This window comes from Hyperolius riggenbachi, chromosome 2 (genome assembly GCF_040937935.1).
Source record: "Hyperolius riggenbachi isolate aHypRig1 chromosome 2, aHypRig1.pri, whole genome shotgun sequence".
Taxonomy (NCBI): Eukaryota; Metazoa; Chordata; class Amphibia; order Anura; family Hyperoliidae; genus Hyperolius; species Hyperolius riggenbachi.
This window is the reverse complement of record NC_090647.1, coordinates 80547736-80572335: the sequence shown is the minus strand read 5'-3', so window position 1 is coordinate 80572335 and position 24600 is coordinate 80547736. Positions and strand designations below refer to the sequence as shown.

The window sequence follows — 24600 nt, the reverse complement described above, 5'->3', positions numbered from 1 at the left end:
GAGAGAGGCGGCGGGGGGGAGGGGGAACGCGTTATCGAGGAGGTAATGCTACGAGGCTGACTGACAGCCTAACATAAATAAAGCCAGCCAGCGGCAAGCAGATTGGCTCTGGGTCCTGTTAGGATTATAATATGCCACCTCGGGTTCTCTCTAAAGTCTATGTCCAGTCTCCATTGATATTCACAGTCATTGTGTGTGTCATCCAGTCAGCCAGGGATGGAGCAACTGCATTTAGACCATTGATTTTAGTGAGGACATTGAACTGCATTTTAGCTTTGAAACTCTACCTGCCAACCAGTAACGGTAATCCTAGTATAGCAGAGTTTATTTTCCCAGCAATGATTAACAACCTCTAACTCCCTTTAGCCCGGAGGGAACACAACACTGACTGTGGAGGATACAACATCCCATGAAGACAAGGCAGCAGTAAGTAGCTATTAGAACAGAATATTTCATAGGCGTAAGATGAAATCCTCATATTATGGGTAGAGTCCTCCTTTACAGGCAGTATGTGCTAGAAATGTTACAGGCTTAGGGCATTTTAAAGAGGCTGGATTGGCTAAGGGCAGAAAAGGATTAAGAAGATGAAATGGGGGCCTCTAGGCAAGAGAGCAGCTTTTTCCCACCACTGATGATCACCTGGCGTTTTTAGTAAGTTTAGTGAGGGCTAGCAGCCACCAGACCCCTAGACTCTCTCCATGCCCTACGCAACTGCCTAGGATAGCATTGTAGATGATCCAGCTCTAGCTAAGGCGTACATGTCAAACTCTGGCCTGCGGGCCAAATCTGGCCCTATGAGCCATTACATTTGGCCCCCAAGTGGTTTCCCCACTTTGCATAATGTTTGGCCCACTCTAGACCACCAGGGAAGCTATATTGGAGGTGAAGCCCTAGATCACCAGGGAATCCATATGGGGGAGGCAGGGGGAGAGCACACTAGGGAACTGTATAGGGGAGAGTGGGGACCCCTAGACACCAGGGAACTGTTTAAAGGGAGGGAGGACCACTAAGTACCAAGGCACTGTATAGGGGTTGGAGGAGGGCCATTAGACACAAGGGAACTTTATAAGGGAGAGAGGTGGCCAGTAGACATTGAGGTTGGCCCGTGACTAGGTGCCAGTGTACAATGTCAGCCCACTTTGTATTAGAGTTTGACACCCCTGAGCTAAGGCTACATACTCACCTGAAGACTTCTTGCCAAGCTCTGTTCCCCAAGGGATGGATGCTGAACCCAGCTGGACACCAGAGCAGCCACGATGCTGTACATACGCATCATCAGCCTCTGGCTTACAATGCGCATGCTGCTATGCGGAGGAGGGGGGACGGACACGTGTGACGGAGCAGCCTCTGACTGGCAGGGGAGCAGCAAGAACAATGGCGTTGTGCGGTGCTCAGGCATCGCTTAAGATCCAGAACAATAGATCTTTAGTGATGGCCGGTCGTGCGGTGACTGTACTCATCCGCCAATATCCGAACACTCTGTTGTTTATTGTTCACTCCCCAAGATTTTGTCTTTCCGTGGTTATGGGTCTTAAAGGACAACTGAAGTGTGAAGAATATGGAGGCTGCCACATGTATTTCCTTCTGAACAATGCCAGTTGCCTGGCTGTCCTGTTGATCTATTTGGCTGCAGTAGTGTTTGAATAACACCTGCAACAAGCATGCAGCTAATCTTGTTGTCAGAGCTGACATTAATGTCAGAAACACCTGATGTGCTGCATACTTTTTCAGGGTCTATGGCTAAAAACATTAGATGCAATCAGCAGGATAGCCAAGCAACTGGTATTGTTTAAAAGGAAATAAAAATGGCAGTCTCCAGATCCCTCTAACTTCAGTTGTCCTTTAAGCCTGATGCGATGTAGTTTTAACGCTGCCTTATCCCATGCATGGGACGTTATAGTACATCCCTGCAAATGCAAAATTGAGTTCTGTACCTCGGTCAGGAGCCAAGTAGCTAATCCAGACAGACTTAAGTCAGAAACATCTGATCTGCATGCTTGTTCAGGGTCTATGGCTAAAAGGATTAGAGGCAGAGGAGCGACAGGAGAGAGAGGCAATTGGTATTGTTTAAAAGGAAATAAATATGGCAGCTTCCATATCCCACTGTCCTTTAAAGGAGAACTGAAGAGAGAGGTATATGGAGGCTGTCATGTTTATTTCCTTTTAAGCAATACCAGTTGCCTGGCAGCCCTGCTGTTCCTTTGCCTCTAATACTATTAACCATAGCCCTGAACAAGCATTCAGCAGATCAGGTGTTTCAGTGGTTCAGACTTTAACCCTCCTGGCGGTATAAAAAAATCCGCCAGGAGGCAGCGCAGCAGTTTTTTTTTTTTTGTTTTTTTTTATTATATCATGTAGCGAGCCCAGGGCTCGCTACATGATAGCCGCTGCTCAGCAGCATCCCCCCGCCCGCTTCAATCTGCGATCTCCGATCAGGAAATCCCGTTCAAAGAACGGGATTTCCTGGAGGGCTTACCCCGTCGCCATGGCGACGGGGCGGGATGACGTCACCGACGTCGGGACGTCATTGGGAGTCCCGAACCACCCCTCAGCGCTGATTGGCCAGGCAGCGCACGGGGTCTGGGGGGCGCACGGCGCGACGGATAGTGGCGATTGAGCGCTGGGCGGCGGCGATCGGTGTGCTGACGCAGCTAGCAAAGTGCTAGCTGCGTTCAGCAAAAAAAAAATTAAACAAATCGGCCCAGCAGGGCCGGAGAAAACCTCCTGCTCGGCTTACCCCGAACTACGTTCGGGGTTACCGCCAAGGAGGTTAAAGTCAGATCTGACAAGACTAGCTGCATGCTTGTTTCTGGTTTTATTCAGATACTACTGCAGAGAAACAGACCAGCAGGGCTGCCAGGCAACTGGTATTGATTAAGGCTGGTTTCACAGTGGGACGTTACAGGCGCACGTTAGAGCAGCCTGTAACGCAGCCCACCGCACAGTAATGAAAAATCAATGGGGCTGTTCACAGTGCCCACGTTGCGTTACATTGTAACGCTGCGTCACAAGACAACGTACTGCATGCAGTACTTTGAACGCGGCTGAGCCGCGTTAGACTGCTTGCACATGCTCAGTAATGTTGGGGAGGAGCGGAGAGCGGCCAGGCACATGGCTAATTAATATGCACTGCACGTTATGACGTACAGTGTTTACTTCCTGGAGCAGCCGCTCTGTGCGGCGATTGGCCGGCGGGACCACGTGATGCTGCATGCGCACAAGAGTGCGCATCACGGCATCACTGACGCCAGAGTGAGCTGCACAACGCGGCTCACTCTGACGTCCAGATCCAGCACCACCAGGCATTGAGTTAGGGGGACGTTATGCGACCTTAACGCCCCCTCTAACGCAACGTCCTGGTGTGAAATTAGCCTAAAAGGAAATAAACATGACAGCCTCCATATAGCTCTCTCTTCAGTTCCCCTTTAAGCCAAAATTTTCATCTATTGAAACTATTGTATTTTCTGCAATACTTGCACTATTGCAAGTGATATTAGGGGGAGATGAGCAGATGCAGTGCATGATTGAGGTTCTGCATAGCTTTGAACTGTAGCCAGAAGCTGGGGAGGATTCAGGGACTAGAAGAAAATTTGTGTACAGTATGTGTATAGCGAACTGATTAATGAACAGAAGGTATTTATTTCTACTGGCTTCGGAAAACTGACTATACAAACATTCTAAAGAGCTACACTAAAGTACACACATTTGACTTTTTTGACCAACTGTCGTTTAAACCGGTCGTTTCAACGACAAGTCGGTCGTGTGCACAGCCAGTTTGCCTGAGCATGTTGGATCCGTTGGACCAACTGTCGTTCAAACCACTGTAATGCTGGGCATACACGGACCGTTTCTACGCCGGTATTGAGCCAGCGCGTCACCGCTCATCCCCGCAGGAGCGCTCGTTTCTTGCCATTGTTCTCCTCGCCGGTATCGAGCGCAGTATCGATCCGGCGGGGTATCGGACATGTCGGATATTATCAATCGAGCCATCAGGCTCGATTGATAAGCCTCCTTCCTGTCCGTGTATGCCCAGCAGCACTTCCAGTCGTTTGTCCAACTAATAGTCATTCAAACATACAGTCGTTTGATCTAGTCCATTGTTCTATTCAGTCTATTGTCCAGTCAAACGACATGTAAATTAGGTGAAATTAGCATATCAGCTGCTTTGTTGGTCTGTGTGTCCATGATGTTTGAATGATTTGTTGTTTGCACATTAAAGGGGCCCATACCCCTAACGTTTTACCCGCCGATATACGGCCGATTCGATCACAGTGATCGAATCGGCTGTGAAATCGCCGTGCACATCGCTGACAGAACGATAGATTTCCGTCAGAAATCGATCGTTTCCGTCGATTCCTGACGATCCGTCCGTGCGGAAGATTTTTCTCGATCGCCGGCAGGTCGGGAGTGCATCGATAGCGGCGTTTGAATGCCCAACGACTGACGCTAGCAGCAATACATTTCCTGTTCCGGCCGGCGCGAGTTCCGCTGTCACTGCTGTCTTCTCCACTCCACTCTGGTCTGGTCTGGTCTCCGGCATGCTTCACGCTCTACTGTTTAAACTTCCTGCCGGGCAGGAAGAAATGAAGCATGGCGGAGACCAGACCAGACCGGAGCGGAGAAGAAGACAGCAGTGACAGCGGGGACTCGCGCCGGCGGAGCAGGTAATGTATGCGGGGGGGGGGGGGGGTGAATGGGATGGCGGCAGCACCATCACCACAGATTGTGAACGGTTTCAGGCTGAAATCGGTTCACAATCTGTTTGCAGTAAAGGTGGCCATACGATCCCTCTCTGATCAGATTCGATCAGAGAGGGATCTATCTGTTGGTCGAATCTGATGGCAAATTGACCAGTGTATGGCCACCTTTAGTCGTTCAAGTCGACCGGTCTGAACAACAATCAGGCAAAAAAAAAATCAGACGCCCCAAAAAAAAGCTAGTTTTACTTTCAGCGACAGACCTGGCTACGCGTCTGCTTCTTCACGTTCCTGTCCACAATAGAGGGATAGAGGGCACTATTGCGGACAGGAACGCGTAGAAGCAGACGTGTGGCCAGGCCTGTCGGACCTGTCGCCGAAAACGGAAGTAGCTGGCGGCAGTGACAGGAGGATCCCATCGAGATTGCCCCAGGTGAGTAAAACTCTTTTTTTTTTCACTGGTGAATGGAGTTACAAGCAGGGCCAGAGCTACCATAGGAAAAAAATGGGCAATTGCCCCAGGGCCCCAGAGCCTGTAGGGGCCCCCAAGTTGTCCCTCCCCCATCTTAACTGTTGCTCCCCAGGGACTCTGCAGAGTCTGTTAAGTTGGGAGGTGATTGGGGGAGGGTCAGCAGCCAGCTCAGGGGCCTCTAATGATGCTTTTTGGTCAGGGGGTGTCTGTTGGGGGGCCCCCAGGCTAATTTTGCCCTAGGGCCCAATTGTTACTTGAACCGGCCCTGGTTACAAGAATAAGTCTCCTATCTTCCAGTATCAATTTTGCTGTTTCTCATTATTCATTCTCATCATTGTTCTCATAATTGTGTTTACTTAGGGCTAGTTTCCATATAAAGCTCTTTCAGGCGTGCTTATGGAAAGGAAACCGCAGGGACAGCAGACAGTGCATAGGCTGCACTCTCTGATGTTTCCATACATGCGGGCATACATGGGCACGGTTGCCTGCATTTCGGGGCGATTGCGCCAGCGATCTCATTCATTATAATGAATGAAATCGCAAGTGCCGCCCCCGGGGAGTCACGTGCAACCCAGAGCCTGCGTCTCTTTGTTGCAATTTGAAACGAGCCCTTACGCTGGGTACACACGATGCAATTTCCCGCCCAACAGGCGGTAATCGGGCAAATTATTTCCGACATGTCCGATCAACTCCCGATCGATAAAGTGATCGCTTTTGCGCACTTATAATTGTAAAATCGATCACTGTATCGATCGGGAGCAGTTTGGACATGTACACACGATGCAACTTCCTGTCCGGTCACCCGTCGATCAGGCGGGAAATTGCATCATGTGTACCCAGCATTAAAGAGACAATAAAAAGTAAACATTCCTTGATCTTCTTTTTGGATAAAGGTATAATTGCCTCCTGAGTCCACGTATGTGCCAACTTCCAGCACTTAGCCCCACCCCCTTTCAGTGAAGTGCCATGGCACGCTCTCTATCAGAGAGTGATACAGCCTTTCTCTGAAAGGGGGCGGGGCAAAGTGCCAGAAGGCAGCACAAGCCAGGACTCGGGACTGAATAAGAGGAAACAGACCCTGGAGTTGATTATACCTTTATCCGAAAAGAATATCGAGGGAATGTTTATTTTTTTATTCTACAGTCTCTTTAATAAATCCTACCTGTCTCTCCTAAGAGCCAGATCCTCAGTCTGAGAGAGGGGGCAAGCAGTACCTGTTAATGTCCCCCAGCAATGGAGCCAGTGACCACTAGCATATAGCAATGATGAGACCCAGTATGATACCAACGGTATGTAAGAATAACGCACAAAATATAGATGCAAGTGAAAACCAAACAATAGTAAAGCCACAGTAAAGGAATCCCAACCAGTGAGCCCATCTATCAAACATTAACAATTCTGCTCTATATACACAATACCAAGTGAAAAGGACAGTTCAGGAAGCAAGGACAGATCAAAAGTCCTAGACCAGGAGATAAAAATACTGCTACATGGACCAGGTGTTCATAGAACAAGCAGAGGAGCCTGAATGCAACAAAGCTTTGGGTCCAGAGGTGGCAGCGGTATTGTCACCATAAAAATCTAATTTCAACAGCAACTGATCTGAGTGTAATAAGTGATAAAGATGCTAATTCTGCATTCAAAACTTTTTCTGCGGTTATGGTTTGGAGTTATCACATACTTTAGGAGCACTGGCCCTTTAATAGCCATTGCCATTCAGTTGCACGCTGGGGTTCTTTTTATCTATAATACATTCCTCCTCTTCCCTTTATTTTCCTGCCTAGCTGAAACAGATTCAGCACAGATTTAGGGCAAACAGAGGCAATTTAAAAAAAAATGCACATCTAAAGGGAAGTTGGGGCTGCCTCTTTTATTGCAACACTGTCTCTGCAGGAGAAAATGTATCAACTCAGGCAGCTTCTCGTGTTACCTCCAGGGTAGTTCGGTAAATCCCCGACCTTTTATTGCAACTGTAAACTTTTTTATGAATTAACACACAAAAGTCTAAAATACCAATGTTGTATTCTCCCTCCGAATTTTTTTTCTTTTTACCGCAAAGCCTTTTATGCATAGAGCCCAAAGACGTACAAACCCAGGGAGAGGAGAGACTATGCCAACACTGTGAGCAGAAGACCCTCAAGGATGAGAATCACTTCCTGTTGCACTGCCCCAAATATACTGCAACCAGGGAAACCTTTTTCTAACAAATTGATGGAACTATTTACAGACTTTCACACATTAGACTCGTGACTCCCCAACTGTGCATATTTTGCAGGTAACCTCACCTATGCACAGGTGGGGTAATTGGTGGATTCCATGTAGCTAAGACACTAATTACCCCACCTGTGCATAGCTGAGGTTGCCTGCAAAACATGCACTGTTGCAGAGTCATGAGGACAGGTCATGCCATAAAGCTATTTTAATTTGATTTGGTAGCCACCTTATGGTGTACAGTAGAAATCCAATGATGTACAAGCATTGGTGTTGGTCAAATAGCTCCCTGTTCGATTTGCTGGCATTGAGTTGCATAGTTCCAAATTCTTTGGGCTGGCTAGTCACATTTGTTTTGCAGACATGCTATAATTACCAAATTTGCAGGGTTTGTTAAGGAGAATTGTGACAAAGGAAAAACATTCAAAAACATTCACACTTATAATCGCAGAACACCGGCGATTACCGCCGGGGTTTTGCGGGAGTGATTTTCCCGCGATTAGCGCGGAAAAATCACTGGACACTGTGGTGGTTTTGGAGCGATCGCGGAACGCTCGTCGGCGGCAATCCGCTGCATGCAGCGCGGTTGCGGTTATCACTAACCGCAACCGCGGCAGTGAGAATACTGCCACTTGCTACATTGTGTAGCGGTTTGTGCTGAACCGCTAGCGGTTTGCCGTGAGCGGGAATCGCGCGATTCCCGCTCAGGTGAGAACGGGCCCAAAGGCCATGTAGTTTTTGAGAAAATTGATTTTAAAGTTACAATAGAAAAAAGTTTTGCTTTTTTTGTTTTGTTTTTTAATTCAGGGAAATGACATTTAATGTATCTACTTATCGGTATTGAACATTTACATACACCCCCAGAAACAGCAGTAAACTTTCTGACAAACAACGACCAATAGGAAACCCCGGGGCAAGTTGCAACGCTGTTGCTGGAAATCTCTGTTCAGTGCTGTATAAGGAAAAATATACCAACTATTTACATTTTTTTTTTTTTATGACATGGGACTCTATTCATAAAAGGTTACCGCAAGTTTTCCGCTCAAAACAGCGGATTCTCCCGTCCATTTAGCAAAGTGGGCATTCATAAAAGCTGTTCCCGCATGAAAATCTACAATCCCCCAGCAGAGCGAGAAATTTCCGCCTTCTCCAGTGTTTTTCTAGATTTATCTAGAAAAAGTAACAAAATGGCCATTCATAAAGTTTAGAGGAAGCGGTATGTGGACGGGAAATACCGCTTCCTCTGATTTTGCGGATTACATACAAGTGAATGGGACAGACCTCCCAGAGAGAGCAGCGCACGGAGGGACTCTGCCGGCTGAAGTGTTTCCGCATGCCTTCCGACAGCTTACCGCCAGCTTTCAGCGGGAGATCTCCGCTCTTGCATCGCAGCTGGCAAGATTTTTTTGAATGACCACCCAGAAGTGTAAAATACCGCTGGGGTATTTTACCTCTACGAGTATTTACGCCACAAGTTTTTTATGAATAGAGCCCATGGTGTCCTGCCCACCGAAGTGCTGGTATAGCCAGAATTCAGAGACCTGGAAGTAGGGACGGGCTCACGAGTAGTTCACTACTCTAATACGTGATTCAAATGAGGCTTAATTGCCTCAGCTGTGCGGCTGGGAGAGATGGGGTTACTTACCCAGAAGTCCATTGGGTCCTATGCGTATCATGGGACGCGGCTTGAAGGAGGAAGTTCAGGTGGAAGAGTCCCATAGGCCATGTGCGAGTCACATGATATGCATAGAACCCGACGGACTTCTGGGTAAGTAACCCCCTCTCTCCCAGCCGCAGAGCTGAGGCAATAAAGCCTCATTTGAATAACATATTCTAGTCCGTAGAGACTCGTGAGCCTAAGGCTGCCTGGAGTGCATGGTGCTCTGAGCTGTATCAGCCTGCATGGTCCATTATATGGGGAAAGGGAGACTCTGGAAGAGAGGTGGTGGAAATCTCCCCCCCCCCCCCCCCTTTACACACTTTGGCCTAATGTGTAACAGGTCTCAGTAGACCCCAAAATACATTATTGGGAGTAATCAGGGTGCCCCTGATGAGTCATGAGACAGTGACGAAATCGATCGGGCGGAAGCTGGACGCACTGGGAATTGCGGACACTACAAGCGAGGAGGACGTGCTATATTTACATCTATAGGAGAGGAAACTAATGCTGCCAGGCCCTGCATAGGCCACGGAGGAGAGCCCGTATGAAAACTCTGTGCCTGAACTAAAGTCTACCTCATGTGAGTTCAATTTTTTAATAAAGATATTGTTCTTTGAGGTAATGCAAAGCAAGATTGCCAAGCTTGAAGATTCGAAGCTTCATTAACTAAAGTGGCAAAAGTCTGTACCAGGACCCTGAGGCACCGAGGCTCCAGGGGCGTAGCAATAGCCATTGCAGCCATAGCAACTGCTATGGGGTCTTAGAGAAGAAGGGGCCCAGATGGTACTTAATGTGTTCACTATAAACTTTGCTTTGTTTCTCCAACCTCTGACTTTATTTCAGTGCTCATAGGTTATAAACAGTGTGCATTGCATGACAATGTAAATTGACAAATCAACTCATATTCATAGGGTAGGGTCAGGTAGCATTGCTCAAGATTGCTTAGATATGATTGCCCCATGAAATTTTGCTATGGGGCCCTATAATGACTAGTTACGCCACGGCGAGGCTCCCTGGATGTTTGCATATTTGACCAGTCTAATAGTGGTCAGATTCATCTGGTGAGTCTGTTTTAATTTGGGTGATCCTGGTGGTGAAAAAAAAGAAAATTGGAACTGTCAGTTTCATCAAGCCCTGTACCATGTATATTGGATAACTAAAAAAATGTTGATGGGACATTTACCAATCGATGGTGTACATGGGCTATCTTATATTAACTTGTGGTTTATGTGTATGCATATCAACTTTTGTTTTGCGCTTCGACACATTTGTATATTATTGGGAGTGGGGATGCTTATCTGATCCAATTTAAGGGTGATTGGATTGCACTATATTCACTTGCTCCAATTTACTGGCTATCCCACCTGGCCAGGTAGTGACAGCAGAGCCTTTAAATAGGAAGCTCACAGGAGTGCCCAGCAGCAGTTGGTGGTGCACTTTGCAAGAAGGTGAAAGCTATGTCAATACTCCATGTAAGGCACTACTACCCACCGCAGATGGCTTCAGGGATCTGGGAAATCCTACACTCATGGAGTATCCCTCTACTCGCTGCTTGCTCTTATCGCTGGGGTGAGGTTCTGATGCGGTCTCTGGTGACAGATCTGTTTTTTATGGCTTTCTCCTGCAGAGGACCAAATAGCGGTGGAACTGAAAAACCACAGGACAGGTAAGCATTTTTTGATGTGGAGACCAGCCTAGAGGGAATGAACCCCATGCATTCCCATAAGCTTTCTTTATGTCCGATGTGCGGCTCGACCACCTTATGCTTGTGAAACATACAGCAGGTCAGGACTTTGCGTTTGCAGTCCAGTCCATCATGCGTATTGCGTTCATGTTCCGAGCGACAGTGTGAATGGATTCCTAATAATAACCTAGGATGTGTTTACCATCCGATTTTTCATTTTCCTGCATTCTAGAAAATGCAGCTTTATTGTGCAGTGTAAATGGAGCCTAGCCCCCCTTCTAATGCTATATACTACTTACCCAATCCTAATGCCCAAACACTAAGGCTCGGTGCCCAAACAATGAACTACAATTTGGCTACTAATGGCCAATCTAACCATATCCTATGTAGTAGCCAATTAGCCAGCTGGTATTGGGTGCACTGTGCACTTGGCACCCGTATACAGATATTATGCATTAGCGTCTATTAGCAGCCGGACCCGGCACCCAAATGCTCTATCCCGCCATGTGGAACTTCCAAAGCCACTGCTGGCTGCTGCACATAGCAAGCCACGCCTACTAATAATACACCAGCTCGTTGAGAGGTAAAACTCACATACATATACTGAATTGGTCATACAGTAAACTGCAGCATCCACTAGTAACGCATGCCTTGTGTACCACAGCTAACTGCAGTGTAACTGAATCAACCCAGCTGAGAGCATCGACTTCATCCCATCTCCTCTCTGCCTCCCGCGGTCCTTATTTGTGTTCATCTAGTGTAGCATTCAACACTTCCTCATCACTTTTTACTAACACTACGTTTCTGTTGTTTCCAGATGGGAAGACCAATGTTTTTGATTGTACTTTTTCTGGTGATGATGGAGAACCCCCCAGGAAGTTGTGAACAGCAAAAAGAGTGTATTGCCGGAATCCCAGGAATTCCAGGTACCCCGGGCATAAATGGCCAGCATGGAGTTTCAGGTAAAGATGGGAAAGATGGTGAACCAGGACCAAAGGGTGAAAAAGGTATGTAGCTCACTAGATGTCATGTACTCCTAGCCTGAAATAAGGTCACAATATTGACTAAGGAGGCTCTCTGTAGGAGTGGCAACATGAGATATGGACCTGACTCCTACATTGCCTTCTGCTGCTTTACATTCTTTGGAAGTTACAGGAATGCACAATATGCGTACGAGAGATAACTGCGCTGGTAGACTTGGGCGCAGGACACAGCCGGTATATGGCTGACCCTGCTGCCGCACAAGTCCGGGCCGTGTTAATTACTATTCCCCTTCCAGGCCACTATGGAGGGTAGGGAATTAAATAATTCGGCTTCCAGCAATTGCCGACGGCGCTGAAGTTACTCCCTGTGCCTGCTATAGCCGTACTTCCTATTACGGCCTATGGTGGCGCCGGCTGCGCCCAAGTCTCCTGCGCTGCTGTGCCCAAGTCTCCAGCGCTGGATTCAGCGTGTTTACACAATATACATCCCAACACGGGTTCTTCAACACAGAGGCACGCCCAACATGGAATCTTCAAGAGGAGGTCTTATAGACGGCAGCGGTATCATTCCAAGTGCAGCCATGGGCAGCAGATATCAGTATTTCTTATTTAAAGGACAACTGTAGTGAGAGCTATATGTTAGCTGCCATATTTACTTCCTTTTAAGCAATACCAGTTGCCCGGCAATTTTGCTTATCCTCTGCCTCTATTACTTTTAGCCATAGACCCTGAACAAGCATGCAGCATATGAGGTGTTTCTGACTTTATTGTCAGATCTGACAAGATTAGCTGCATGCTTGTTCCTGGTGGGATTCCAACACTGCTGCAGCCAAATGTACAGCTGGGCTGCCAGGCAACTGGTATTGCTTAAAAGGAAATAAATATGGCAGCCTCCATATGCCTCTCACTACAGTTGTCCTTTAACCACTTTACCCCCGGTGGTACGGATTTCTCCGTCCCTTTTTGCCCCCGCTACCACCAATGGACGGAGAAATCCGTACCTGACACCGCTGTCCGCGCACCCCCGCGCTCGTGCACGCCGCTGCCCGCTCGCCCGGAGATCAATGAACGGGAAAAACCTTTCCCGTTCGTTGATCTCAGCCCCCCGCAATGATCAGCTGCTTCTACGAGAAGCAGCGCGATCATTGTGAAAAAAAAAGTTGCCCAGCCTCCCTGAACTTCCTGCAAGCGTACTTCCTGTACGCTTGCAGGTTGCATAAACAAAAACTCACTGTGGCCATCTTGTGGCCAAATAGTAAAACTACACCTTAAAGCATTTTTCATATACAAATACATTAGTTAAACATTAAAAATTATCTCATTAACTCCCACACTCCCCAATTTTTTTTTTGTAATTAAAAAACAAAACAAAAACAAAATACAATTAAAAAAAATACATAAATAGTTACCTTAGGGACTGAACTTTTTACATTTTTATGTCAAGAGGGTATAACACCGTTACTTTATAAACTATGGGCTTATAATTAGGGATGGACGCAAAACTGAAAAAAATGCACCTTTATTTCCAAATACAATATTGGCGCCAAACATTGTGATAGGGACATAATTTAAACGGTTTTATAACCGGGACAAAAGGGCAAATACATTTCATGGGTTTTAATTACAGTAGCATGCATAATTTAAAAACTATAACTTTAGAATAAAATAATTCTTGGCATAATGTCCTACCTAAAGAAAGCCTAATTGGTGGCGGAAAAAAACAAGATATAGTTAATTTCATTGTGATAAGTAATGATAAAGTTATAGACGAATGAATGGAAGGAGCGTTGAAAGGTGAAAATTGCTCTGGTGCTCAAGGGGTAAAACCGCTCAGTGGTGAAGTGGTTAAGGTTATTCATAAAAGAACCAGCATATTGCTTACCATGTTTAAAGTGGACCTGAACTCAGAAATTGCTCTTTGTTCTAAAAGATAAGCAAAGCATAATAGCCTTTAAAGAAAAAAACATTATTTTGTTACAGCTGATACAAATCCTGCAGTAAATCTGCATTGTTTCTACTTCCTGCTTTCATGGAAGCACACACAGGGCCGAGGCAGAGGCGAGAGAGGCTCCAGCCTCAGGGCGCAGTGTAGGAAGGGGCGCAAAACTCACTCAGCTTTCATTCCACTATTGTGTTTGAAGCAGAGAAAAATAAGAAAAGGGGATACATGTCAGTGACTGCAAGCCAGATAACTAGAAATAAAGGTGTTGGGGGACCTGGAGCGCCTATTAGTCTAATAGCAATTAGTGTTTAATGGCTGGGGTGGGAGGGATGGGGGGGGTGCACTTTGGTGTGTCAGCCTTGGGTGCTGGAGGACCTTGTCCCGGCTCTGAGCACACATATTAACATCCTGTGTTTACCAATGAGCTACTCTGCTGTGGCAGGCTGGCAGCTAGCGGGCTGGATGAGGGGGAATTAGACAGCCGTTCGCGCGGGCTCCGACCCGGTCCCCAGCGATGTCAGGGCGACCTCCAGGTCACTCTGTACTGTGCCTGCGTGAGCGGCGCTGTCAATCACCGCTACGTGTGCCGGAGATTGACAGAGCCGCTCACGCAGGCGCAGTACAGAGCGACGTGGATGTCGCTCTGATGTCATCACCAGGGACCGGGACGGACCTGCAGGGAACGGCTGCGGGCAGAGCTGCGGCGAGGGACATCCTGGGAGCTTGGAGCTGGAGGAAGCCCCCGGTAAGTACCACTCATTTTACTATAGTTTGCCTGATGACTCCTTTAAGTCTTTTATTGTAAATGCATTGTATAGTGTCAATAAAAAGTATGTGAACCATGTGGAATTATATGGACTTCTGTACAAATTGGTCATAAAATGTGATCTAATGTTCATCTAACTACAATAGACAATCACAGTCTGCTTAAACTAATACCACACAAATAATTAAATGTTTCCATGTTTTTATTGAACACACCATGTAAACAGTCACAGTGCAGGTGAAAAAGGTATGTGAACCCTTGGATTTAATTACTGGTTGAACCTCCTTTGGCAGCAATAACTTCAACCAAACATTTCCTGTAGTTGCAGATCAGATGTGCACAATGGTCAGGAGTCATTTTTTACCATTTCTCTTTAGCAGAGGCGGGACAAGGTCCTCCAGCACCCAAGGCTGAGACAGCAAAGTGCGCCCCCATCCCTCCCACCCCAGCCGTCACACATTGATTGCTATTAGACTAAGAGGCACCCCAGGGCCCCCAACACCTTAATCTCTAGTTATCTGGCTTGTAGTCACTTCCATGTATCTCCTTTTCTTATTTCTTTCTGCTTCAAACACAATTAGGAATGACAGCTGAATGAATTGTGCGCCCCCTCCTACACTGCGCCCTGAGGCTGGAGCCTCTCCAGCCTATGCCTCGGCCCTGCTCTTTACAGAACTGTTTCAGTTCAGCAATGTTCTTGGGATGTTTGGTGTAAATCGCTTTTTTGAGGTCATGCCACAGCATCTTAATCGGGTTGAGGTCAGGACTCTGACTGGGCCACTCCAGAAGGCGTATTTTCTTCTGTTTAAGCCATTCTGTTGATTTTCTTCTATGCTTTGAGTCGTTGTCCTGTTGCAACACCAATCTTCCACTAAGTTTCAGCTGGTGGACAGATCGCCTTAAGTTCTCCTGCAAAATGTCTTGATCTACTTTGGAATTCATTTTTCCTTTGATGAAAGCAGTCCGCCCAGGCCCTGATGCAGCAAAGCAGCCCCAAACCATGATGCCCTCACCACCATACTTCACAGTTGGGATGAGGTTTTGATGTTGTTGTGCTGTGCCTTGTTTTCTTCACACATAGGCCTCAATTCACTAAGATCATGCTAGAGATAATAAAGCAAGAGAAAACTTACCTCCACACGTGAGAGAGTTATCTTACCTCTTCATTCCTTAAAGAGAATCTGTATTGTTAAAATCGCACAAAAGTAAACATACCAGTGCGTTAGAGGACATCTCCTATTACCCTCTGACACAATTTCGCCGCTCCTCGCCGCATTAAAAGTGGTTAAAAACAGTTTTAAAAAGTTTGTTTATAAACAAACAAAATGGCCACCAAAACAGGAAGTAGGTTGATGTACAGTATGTCCACACATAGAAAATACATCCATACACAAGCAGGCTGTATACAGCCTTCCTTTTGAATCTCAAGAGATCATTTGTGTGTTTCTTTCCCCCTGTTCTCATGCACTGAAGTTTCAGGCTGCTTGTTTCTTCCTGCAAACAGCTTTGCCCTTGTCTGTAATTCTTCAGTATGTGAAAGCCCAGCCAGCTCAGAGGACGATTTATCCAGCTTGTAAAAGATAAGAGAGAAGCTGCCCTAATCTAAATAATACACAGGCAGTGTGCATAGAGGGGCCTGGAAGGGGGAGTTCATAGCAGAACCACAACACTGAAGAACTTGGCAGCCTTCCAGACACAGGCCGACAAGTCTGACAGGGGAAAGATACATTGATTTATTACAGAGACTGTGATAGCAGAAAGTGCTGCAGTAAGCCAGAACACATTAGAACAGCTTTTTGAACTTGTAGGATGATAAAAAACAGGATGCAATTTTTGTTACGGAGTCTCTTTAAGTTACCTCTCCTGTAGTTAATTTACCTTTCCTGTAGTTAATTTACCTCCTCTGTCTTGCCTGAGGTAAAATGTTTCCTGAATACTACATGCCTTATCACCATGGTAACAACTCTAGAAGAGTTATTAACCCCCTTGCCGATTATCCCGAGCTCAGCTCGGGGTAACCTGCGCAGGAGGATTCCTCAGGCCCCGCTGGGCCGATTTCTATCAAATAAAAAGCAGCACACGCAGCCGGCACTTTGCCAGCCGCGTGTGCTACCTGATCGCCGCCGCAGTGCGGCGATCCGCCGCATGCAGCGGCAAAAGAGGGTCCCCCCAGCCGCCCGAGCCCAGCACAGCCGGAACAAACAGTTCCGGCCAGCGCTAAGGGCTGGATCGGAGGCGGCAGACGTTGGCTGACGTCCATGACGTCACTCCGCTCGTCGCCATGGCGACGAGGAAAGCGAAACAAGGAAGGCCGCTCATTGCGGCCTTCCTTGTTACTTTTGATCGCCGGAGGCGATCGAAAGTGCGGATCCGGAGCGCCCTCTAGTGGGCTTTCATGCAGCCAACTTTCAGTTGGCTGCATGAAATAGTTTTTTTTTAATTTAAAAAAAACCCTCCCGCAGCCTCCCTGGCGATTTTAATAGAACGCCAGGGAGGTTAAAGACAGGAGATAAGCTTAGTGAATTGAGGCCATTGTGTTGTGTGTGTTTCTTCCAAACAATTCAACTGTAAGGGTTTTTCGCCTTCCTCTGGATCAACAAGGATATGTGAGGGAGCGGGCTGGTGTTGTACTTTGTTCTCTGGTTGAACTCGATGGACGTATGTCTTTTTTCAACCCAAATAACTATGTAACTATATGTAACTTTGGTTTCATCTGTCCACAGAATATTATGCCAGTACTGCTGTGGAAGATCCAGGTGCTCTTTTGCAAACATTAAATGTGCAGAAATTTTTTTTTTGGGGGGGGGGGGGGAGGCGGGGACCAGACAAATAACTTTTATATTGCGCTTTTCTCCTGTCGGACTCAAAGCGCCAGAGCAGCAGCCACTAGGGCGCGCTCTATAGGCAGTAGCAGTGTTAGGGAGAAGGTCTCCTACTGAATACAATGGGTGCTGGCTTACTGAACAGGCAGAGCCGAGATTCAAACCCTGGTCTCCTGTGTCAGAGGCAGAGCCCTTAACCAGTACACCATCCAGCCACCAGTGGCTTCCTCTGTGGTATCCTCTCACAAACTCAATTCTTTTTTAGTATTTTGCGTATCATAGATTCGCTCACAGGGATGTTAGCATATGCCAAAGTCTTTAGCTGACACTCTAGGAGTCTTCTTCACCTGAGCATTCTGTGCTGTACTCTTGCAGTCATCTTTACTAGACGGCCACTCTTAGGGAGAGTAGCAGCAGTGCTGAACTCTCTCCATTTATAAACATTTGTCTTACCGTGGACTGATGAACAGCAAAGATTTTGGAGATCTTTAATAACCCTTTCCAGCTTTTGCAAGTCAACAATTATTAATCCTAGGTCTTCTGAGAGCTCTTTTGTGCGAGGCATCATTCACATCAGGCAATGCTTCTTGGGAAAAGCAAACCCAAAACTGGTGTGTTTGTTAAAGGGCATAAAACATGGAAACATTTAATTATTTCTGTGGTATTAGTTTAAGCAGACTGTGATTGTCTATTGTTGTTACTTAGATGAAGATCAGATCACATTTTATGACCAATTTGTGCTGAAATTCATATAATTCCAAAGGGTTCACATACTTTTTATTGCTACTGTAAATAATATATACAGAAAATTATTTAAAAAACAACAATTGTAGAGACAATAGCCCAGATAAAATAAAAGGTAAAACAAAAAAACGGAATAATTAAGGTTTTAGAAAAAATATGTCCTTTGTGTGGAAAATCCAAGCAAAATGGAGGGTTCCTTTGCTTCAAAAGTTCAGTCAAAATGGAGGCCCTCTTGCTCGTTTCGGGCTTAAGTGATGTTTAAAAAAACCGAGAGGACTGAGGTTAAGTTTCAGCCTGTTTCTTAATCACTTCGGTACCAGCAGCCTCTGCCCCCTTAAGGACCAGAGGCTGCTGGCACACTAAAATGTGCATACCGTCGAATCGCCGCAATAATCCGTCGCTCCCGCCGGTCACGCCGCTCTGTCCCCGTCGCTGGCTGCTCTCTATGACGGCAGAGCGCTGTGCGCCGGTCAGGAGCCGCTTTCATTGGCTCCTGACCCTGTCACTCAATGTAAGCCAATGGGATTGGCTTATAGTAATGACAGGGTCAGGAGCCAATGAAAACGGCTCCTGCCCGGCTCACAGTGCTCTGCCGTCATAGATACGTCAGGGCAGCACATTGCGGCGGGTAGAAAGCGGCGGGAACGCACGGTGAATGGGACTTAAGAGTTTACGTCCGGTCAGAACCACAGCGCCACCCGCCCGACGTAGATTTAAACTGCGTCGGTCCGAAATTGGTTAAAGGGAATCTGTACTGTAAAATTCTTACAATGAAAAGCATACCATTCTATTCATTATGTTCTCCTGGGCCCCTCTGTGCTGTTTCTGCCACTCACTGCTGCAATCCTGGCTTGTAATTGCCATTTTTATGCAGAGTTTACAAACAAAAGACAGCAAGTGATAGGCTGAGAGTAGCTCAGTGTGTGAGTCATACAGCGTGTGCAGGGGGCCTGGAGAGGGTGTGTATAGCTTCTATCCAATCACAAGCACTACAGCACATTCCAGCCTGACTGCCTGAGCCCGACAGACCTGACAGAGGAGAGAAGATTAGATCATATAACAGAGATAACACAGCCACTGTGCAACTAGGAAAGGCTGCAGTAAGCCAGAGCACATTAGAACAGCAATAGGATATTATAGATAGAAGAAATAAGGCTCAAAATTTTGTTACAGAGTCTCTTTAAGTAGGATCCAACTTTTAGGGCGGGACTCAGAGGCAGCCCCTGGTTGGAGTTTGGGCGTTTTCTTACTTTTAGTGGGAATCTTAAATCCAAAATATGTGACATTTCCATAACTCATGCCACATTCATTGCACACAGATAATAATAGCAAATTCACTTTCCCCAAAGAATATGGATCACATTAATACCATGCATGAATAGTGTAGAGCATCACGTTACTGAGAAGTAGGATAACGGGGCAGTGGCTTACCACAGCCATGCACAAGAGGGATGAAAATGACCGTCACGTTACTAGTGATCAGATGATATACTTTTCATACCGATCATAAGTACGTTATCTCTTAAAAAGGGCAAAAATCATACAATACAGTTTTAAATATGGCCAGAGTGGTTCCACCAAGTCTGCCCCCATGCTGAGCTGAAAGCTTGCTGCTGGCCCCAGTAGCCAAATGGGGCTTTTCATTCTAGAATTCACACCTAGCTGCTAGTGGTCTGCTAAAGGAAGATTCTTTTGTTCCCAGTAATTAAAGAAAAACATTGTAATCCCCAGAAGAGCGGTTGTATCCAGCTGGAATAGACCAGACCCCAGGTTTTGCCTTCTGCTGTTCCTAGACATGCAATCTGGATTGTACAATGAATCACAAACAGAAAAACCATTGATTGTTTCTCTTCACGGTTCATCCGTGACAGTTACAGATTATTATTACCATATTCAGTATAGATGCAATTTCAAAACTCCTACCTGAATGATATTTTTGCATAGATGTGCAGAGCTCCAATAACTACTGGACTAAAGTACACACAACACTCATTGCAGGCACAAAGAGGGGGGGCATAGCTTCAGTGTGGGGTGAACCTATACCTGAATGATTTATCTGCCATAATGTGCAGAGCTCCAATAACTACTAAACTAAAATTCACACCTGGCTTTCACTACAGGCAAAACAAAAGTTTGCTTTCTTAAAACAGAAAGCATTTGCGATAATTCAGGTTGGATTGAGCTTGAGATGTCTCCCAGAGCATCACTGCTGAATATAACAACAATAACAACAATAACAATAATATTTATATTATATAGCGCTTTTCTCCCTGGGGACTCAAAGCGCTGTGACCCTGCATTATGTAGTCTCAAAGGCTAGGGAAAAGAGGTGAGTTTTTAGCCTTTTTTTAAGCTGTCCAGAGAAGGAGCCTCTCGTACTGATTGTGGAAGTGAGTTCCATAGAGTAGGGGCTGCATAGGAAAAGGCCCGAGCACCAAATGTTAAGTGTATCCTGGGAATAACCAGCTTCATCTTGTTGGCAGAGCGGATGGTGCGTGAAGGGGCATAAAGTTCCAATAGATCTGCTATGTATTTGGGTCCCATGTGGTGTAGAGCCTTGAATGTCAGCAGGCAGATCTTAAAATTGATTCTCCATTTTACTGGCAACCAGTGAAGAGTTTGCAGTACTGGGGTGATGTGTGAGCTGCGGGGGGCATTGGCTAGGAGTCTGGCTGCAGCATTCTGTACTAGCTGTAAGGGGCGCAGAACCATATCTGTAGATCCGATTAACAGGGCGTTGCAGTAGTCTAGGCGGGAGGATACAAATGCGTGAACCAGGGCAGGTAGGTCTTCAGCTGGGATAAGGTGTTTGATTTTCGCTATATTTCTTAGATGGAAGAAGGAAGACTTGACGACAGCTGATACCTGCTGTCTGAGTTTTAGATTTCCATCCAGGATCACCCCAAGGTTTCGCACAGAGTCTTTATACTGTACAGTATCTCCTCCAATTGCTAGTTTGAGGTGGTGAGCGTTTTGAACTTTATCCATCATGTGTGGACCACCTACCACCAACACCTCTGTTTTGTCAGAGTTCAGCCTCAGCCAGCTGGTGTTCATCCAATTTTGTAAATCCACTAGACACGCATTTATGGATGCTGATGGGTCTTGGGTGCCAGGCTTGAAGGACAGATACAGTTGTGTGTCATCTGCATAACAATGGTATCCTAAACCATAGTTCTGGATTATTTTGCCCAGTGGGAGCATGTAGACTGCAAAGAGTAATGGTGATCAGGGCCGGATTTGTACTTTTCACCGCCCAAGGCCCGCTGTCTCCAACCCGCCCCCCTCCCCCCTTGCCCTTGTTCTAAATTAAATATAATACCCGCTGGGAGGCTACAGAAGTAATGTTGTATCATTTGAATTCCATATCTCCCACGGGGCATTAGAGGTTGTGACACCCTTTACTATAATCAATGCTTTCTGTACAGCAGTGTAGATTTCTATTTACCCCAGAGGGAACTTACAAGATCTGCTGTACTCTGCTTCGTCCCACACACCCATGCAACGCATATTGCACATGTCAGTAATTGGCGCATGCACATTACGCAGTGTAGAAAGGAAGGAGTGGTCAGAGCTGAGCTTGTAAGTTCCACGTGGAGGACACAGAGAGCTGCACTGCTATATCGGCAGCAAAGCAGACATTAAAGGGGGCCAATTCTCTAGTGCTCTGGTGGGAGGTGTGGAAATCATTAGAATTAATGTTACTTCCATAGCCTCCGGAAGGCATTCTGTTTTACTCTGGGAGAATGTACTCTCCCAAAAGTGTGTCAGGAAATAAAACTCATGATGATAATAATTAATTACCAAATAATTCAATGGTTCTACACATATTGAATTGTGAGGTTTTTTTCTCTAAAATGTATTTTAATATTCTTTGTGTAAAGCAAACCTAAAGAGAATAAATACGTTTATATGTAGTTACTTACCTTACCAGTGGGAAGCCTCAGGATGGTTGAGAGGTTTCCCAGGTCTTCTTGGACCGCACCATGCCAGTGCTGGGCCTCCTGGGTTCTTCAGTGTGTGAGCGCTGGCATGGAAAAGTGTGCCTGTACTGGGCATGCACAAATAAGGTCCGTACATGTCCAGCAGAATAAAGGCACTTGTGTGCACAGGCACCTTTCTTCTACTCGTTATGCACAGACTTAAATCTCGCATGTCCAGTATGGATGGGCGCATATACACACTGAGGAAACCAATGCGACCATAGAGGGGGGTCAACACTGTAATGGTGGGGTACAAGAAGATGCAGGAAACCTGATGATTACCCATCCAGGCATACAGGCATCCCACTAATGAGGTATTGTCCATATATCCACATTTTCAAGATTGTTTTAAAGTAAACCTGAGATCAGAAGAAGTTTACAAAAATATATTTACCTGGGGCTTCCTCCAGCCACCTTCAGGCTGATCGGTCCCACGCCATCCTCCTCCGCCACCTGCATCGTCCGCAGTTAACCCCAGTAATTCTGCCAGTCGGGTTGGGGGTCGGACTGCTCAGGCGCATATGTGCCCCTAAATTGTGCTACCAACGCCTGGATCATGCAGAATGCTCCTGGTGACAGGAGCACGATGGGGTAAAAAGCGCAGGCGGACTGAGCATACACGGACTGGCTGCAATACCAGGGCTAAAAGTGAACGATGCAGATGGACCAATAAGCCTGAAGGGGGCTGGGGACTGGAGGAAGCCACAGGTATGTATATATATTTTTTTTATTTCTTCTGACCTCAGGTTTACTTTAAGGGGGGGGAGGTGTGTGTGGTGTGTTTGTGTGTGTGGTGTGTTTGTGTGTTTGTTTGTGTGTGTGTGTGTGTGTGTGAGTGAGTGTGTGTGTGTGTGAGTGTGATGTGATGTGAGTGGTGTGTGTGTGTGAGTGGTGTGTGTGGTGTGTGGGGTGTGTGGGGTGTGTGGGGTGTGTGGTGTGTGTGGTGTGTGGTGTGTGTGGTGTGTGTGGTGTGTGTGGTGTGTGTGTGTTTTTCAGCAATGCATATTTCCGTTTACTAAACAGGCAGGGGGAACAGCCACTGATGTATCTTACCAAGCCTTACTCCTTCCTCCACTACGTGGATCACGAGTGTCGTCCCAAGCAGAACGGCAGCTTCCTGACCTCTGACCTCAGCTGCTGACCTGAACAGACATTGAACAGCTTGAGCTGAAAGAGGCATGGTGCTGCGAGTGTTAACTGCAAATTACAGGAGATACGCATGGAAAGCTAAAGGCACAGGGGACAAAAAGGTGGCAGAATAGCGTCCTGACCTGTGACTTGTAGGAAGCTGGGCATCGGCAGCATAAGGTACAGCACGAGAACCACTCCTGGCTGGGCGGGCTCATGGCTGATACCATGTGACTTGCACACTGACTGGAGTCTGGACTCGGGAAAGAGCGTCTGCTTGCAGCTGCCGAGTGTACTATGCTTACTGCCTGAACGTATTCACACTGACTGCTGCACGCTGTCCCCATCCTCAAGGTCTGCACTGCTGGCTCCACTCGTATCCAGCACCCGCCCCCGCCAGCTTAGCTGTAACACAGGCAACGCTAGAGACACAGCAAAGCGGGGCGGCTGGCTGCGGACTTGTAGCGGCTTTCAGCTATGGCAGGTGACAGCCAGATACAGTTAAAGAGAACCCGAGGTGTGTTTAAAGAATGTTATCTGCATACAGAGGCTGGATCTGCCTAAACAACCCAGCCTCTGTTGCTATCACAAACCCCACTAAGGTCCCCCTGCACTCTGCAATCCCTCATAAATCACAGTCGTGCTGTGAGGCTGTGTTTACATCTGTAGTGTCAGTCTCAGCTGCTTCCCCGCCTCCTGCATAGCTCCGGTCCCTGCCCCCGTCCCTTCCCTCCAATCAGCAGGGAGGGAAGGGATGCAGGCGGGGACTGGAGTTCTGCAGGAGGCGGGGAGAGCAGCAGACTGACACTGTAGAGATAAACACAGCCAGCTCTGACAAGCTGTTTGTCAGCAGCGTGGCTGTGATTTATGAGGGATTGCAGAGTGCAGGGGGACCTTAGGGGGGTTTGGGATAGCAACAGAGGCTGGGCTGTATAGGCAGATCCAGCCTCTGTATGCAGATAATATTCTTCAAACCCACCTCGGGTTCTCTTTAAGGTGTCACCCGCCCCATATATTCTGGTGAATTCTGGCGCCCTAGTCCCAGGCTTTGGGTGCCTGCCCCCAAATCCGGCCCTGATGGTGATAGTACAGAACCCTGTGGAACTCCATAGGCAAGTGGCACTGGATTAGAGTAGTGTGTGCCCAGACATACTTGCTGTGTCCTGCCAGATAGGAAGGTCTGAAACCAGCTAAGAACAGTACCCCTTAGGCCACAGTAATTCTTCAGTCGCTGGATTAGTATTTCATGATCCACAGTATCAAATGCTGCTGACAAGTCAAGAAGAATTAGAATTGAGCAAATTAACCATTGTACCCTTAGAAGCTAAACACACCTCCAGAACCGCTGGAATGCAATGATGTGTCAGCTTGTTAATTTGTACAGAGCCAGAATAATCCAACATGCATACAGACTGTTTCAGATTGTTTGATCCTCATCAGTGCATGGCATGGATTAATTTGGCTCTATGCTGTAGGGCTTGTAACACCGAGAGGTACAGACTAACCAG

General features: G+C 46.8%; 1 protein-coding gene across 1 annotated transcript in view; it reads left to right on the top strand.

Moving 5' to 3' along the window:
* The first annotated feature begins 323 nt into the window (after positions 1-323).
* LOC137543943 (adiponectin-like) overlaps positions 324-24600 on the top strand; it is a 29723-nt gene continuing 5446 nt past the window's right edge. Inside the window, exons 1-2 of the mRNA XM_068265006.1 lie at positions 324-426; positions 11542-11731. Coding sequence (XP_068121107.1) covers positions 11542-11731 — 190 coding nt within the window. The 5' untranslated portion in view covers positions 324-426. The remainder of the gene's footprint in view (positions 427-11541; positions 11732-24600) is intronic.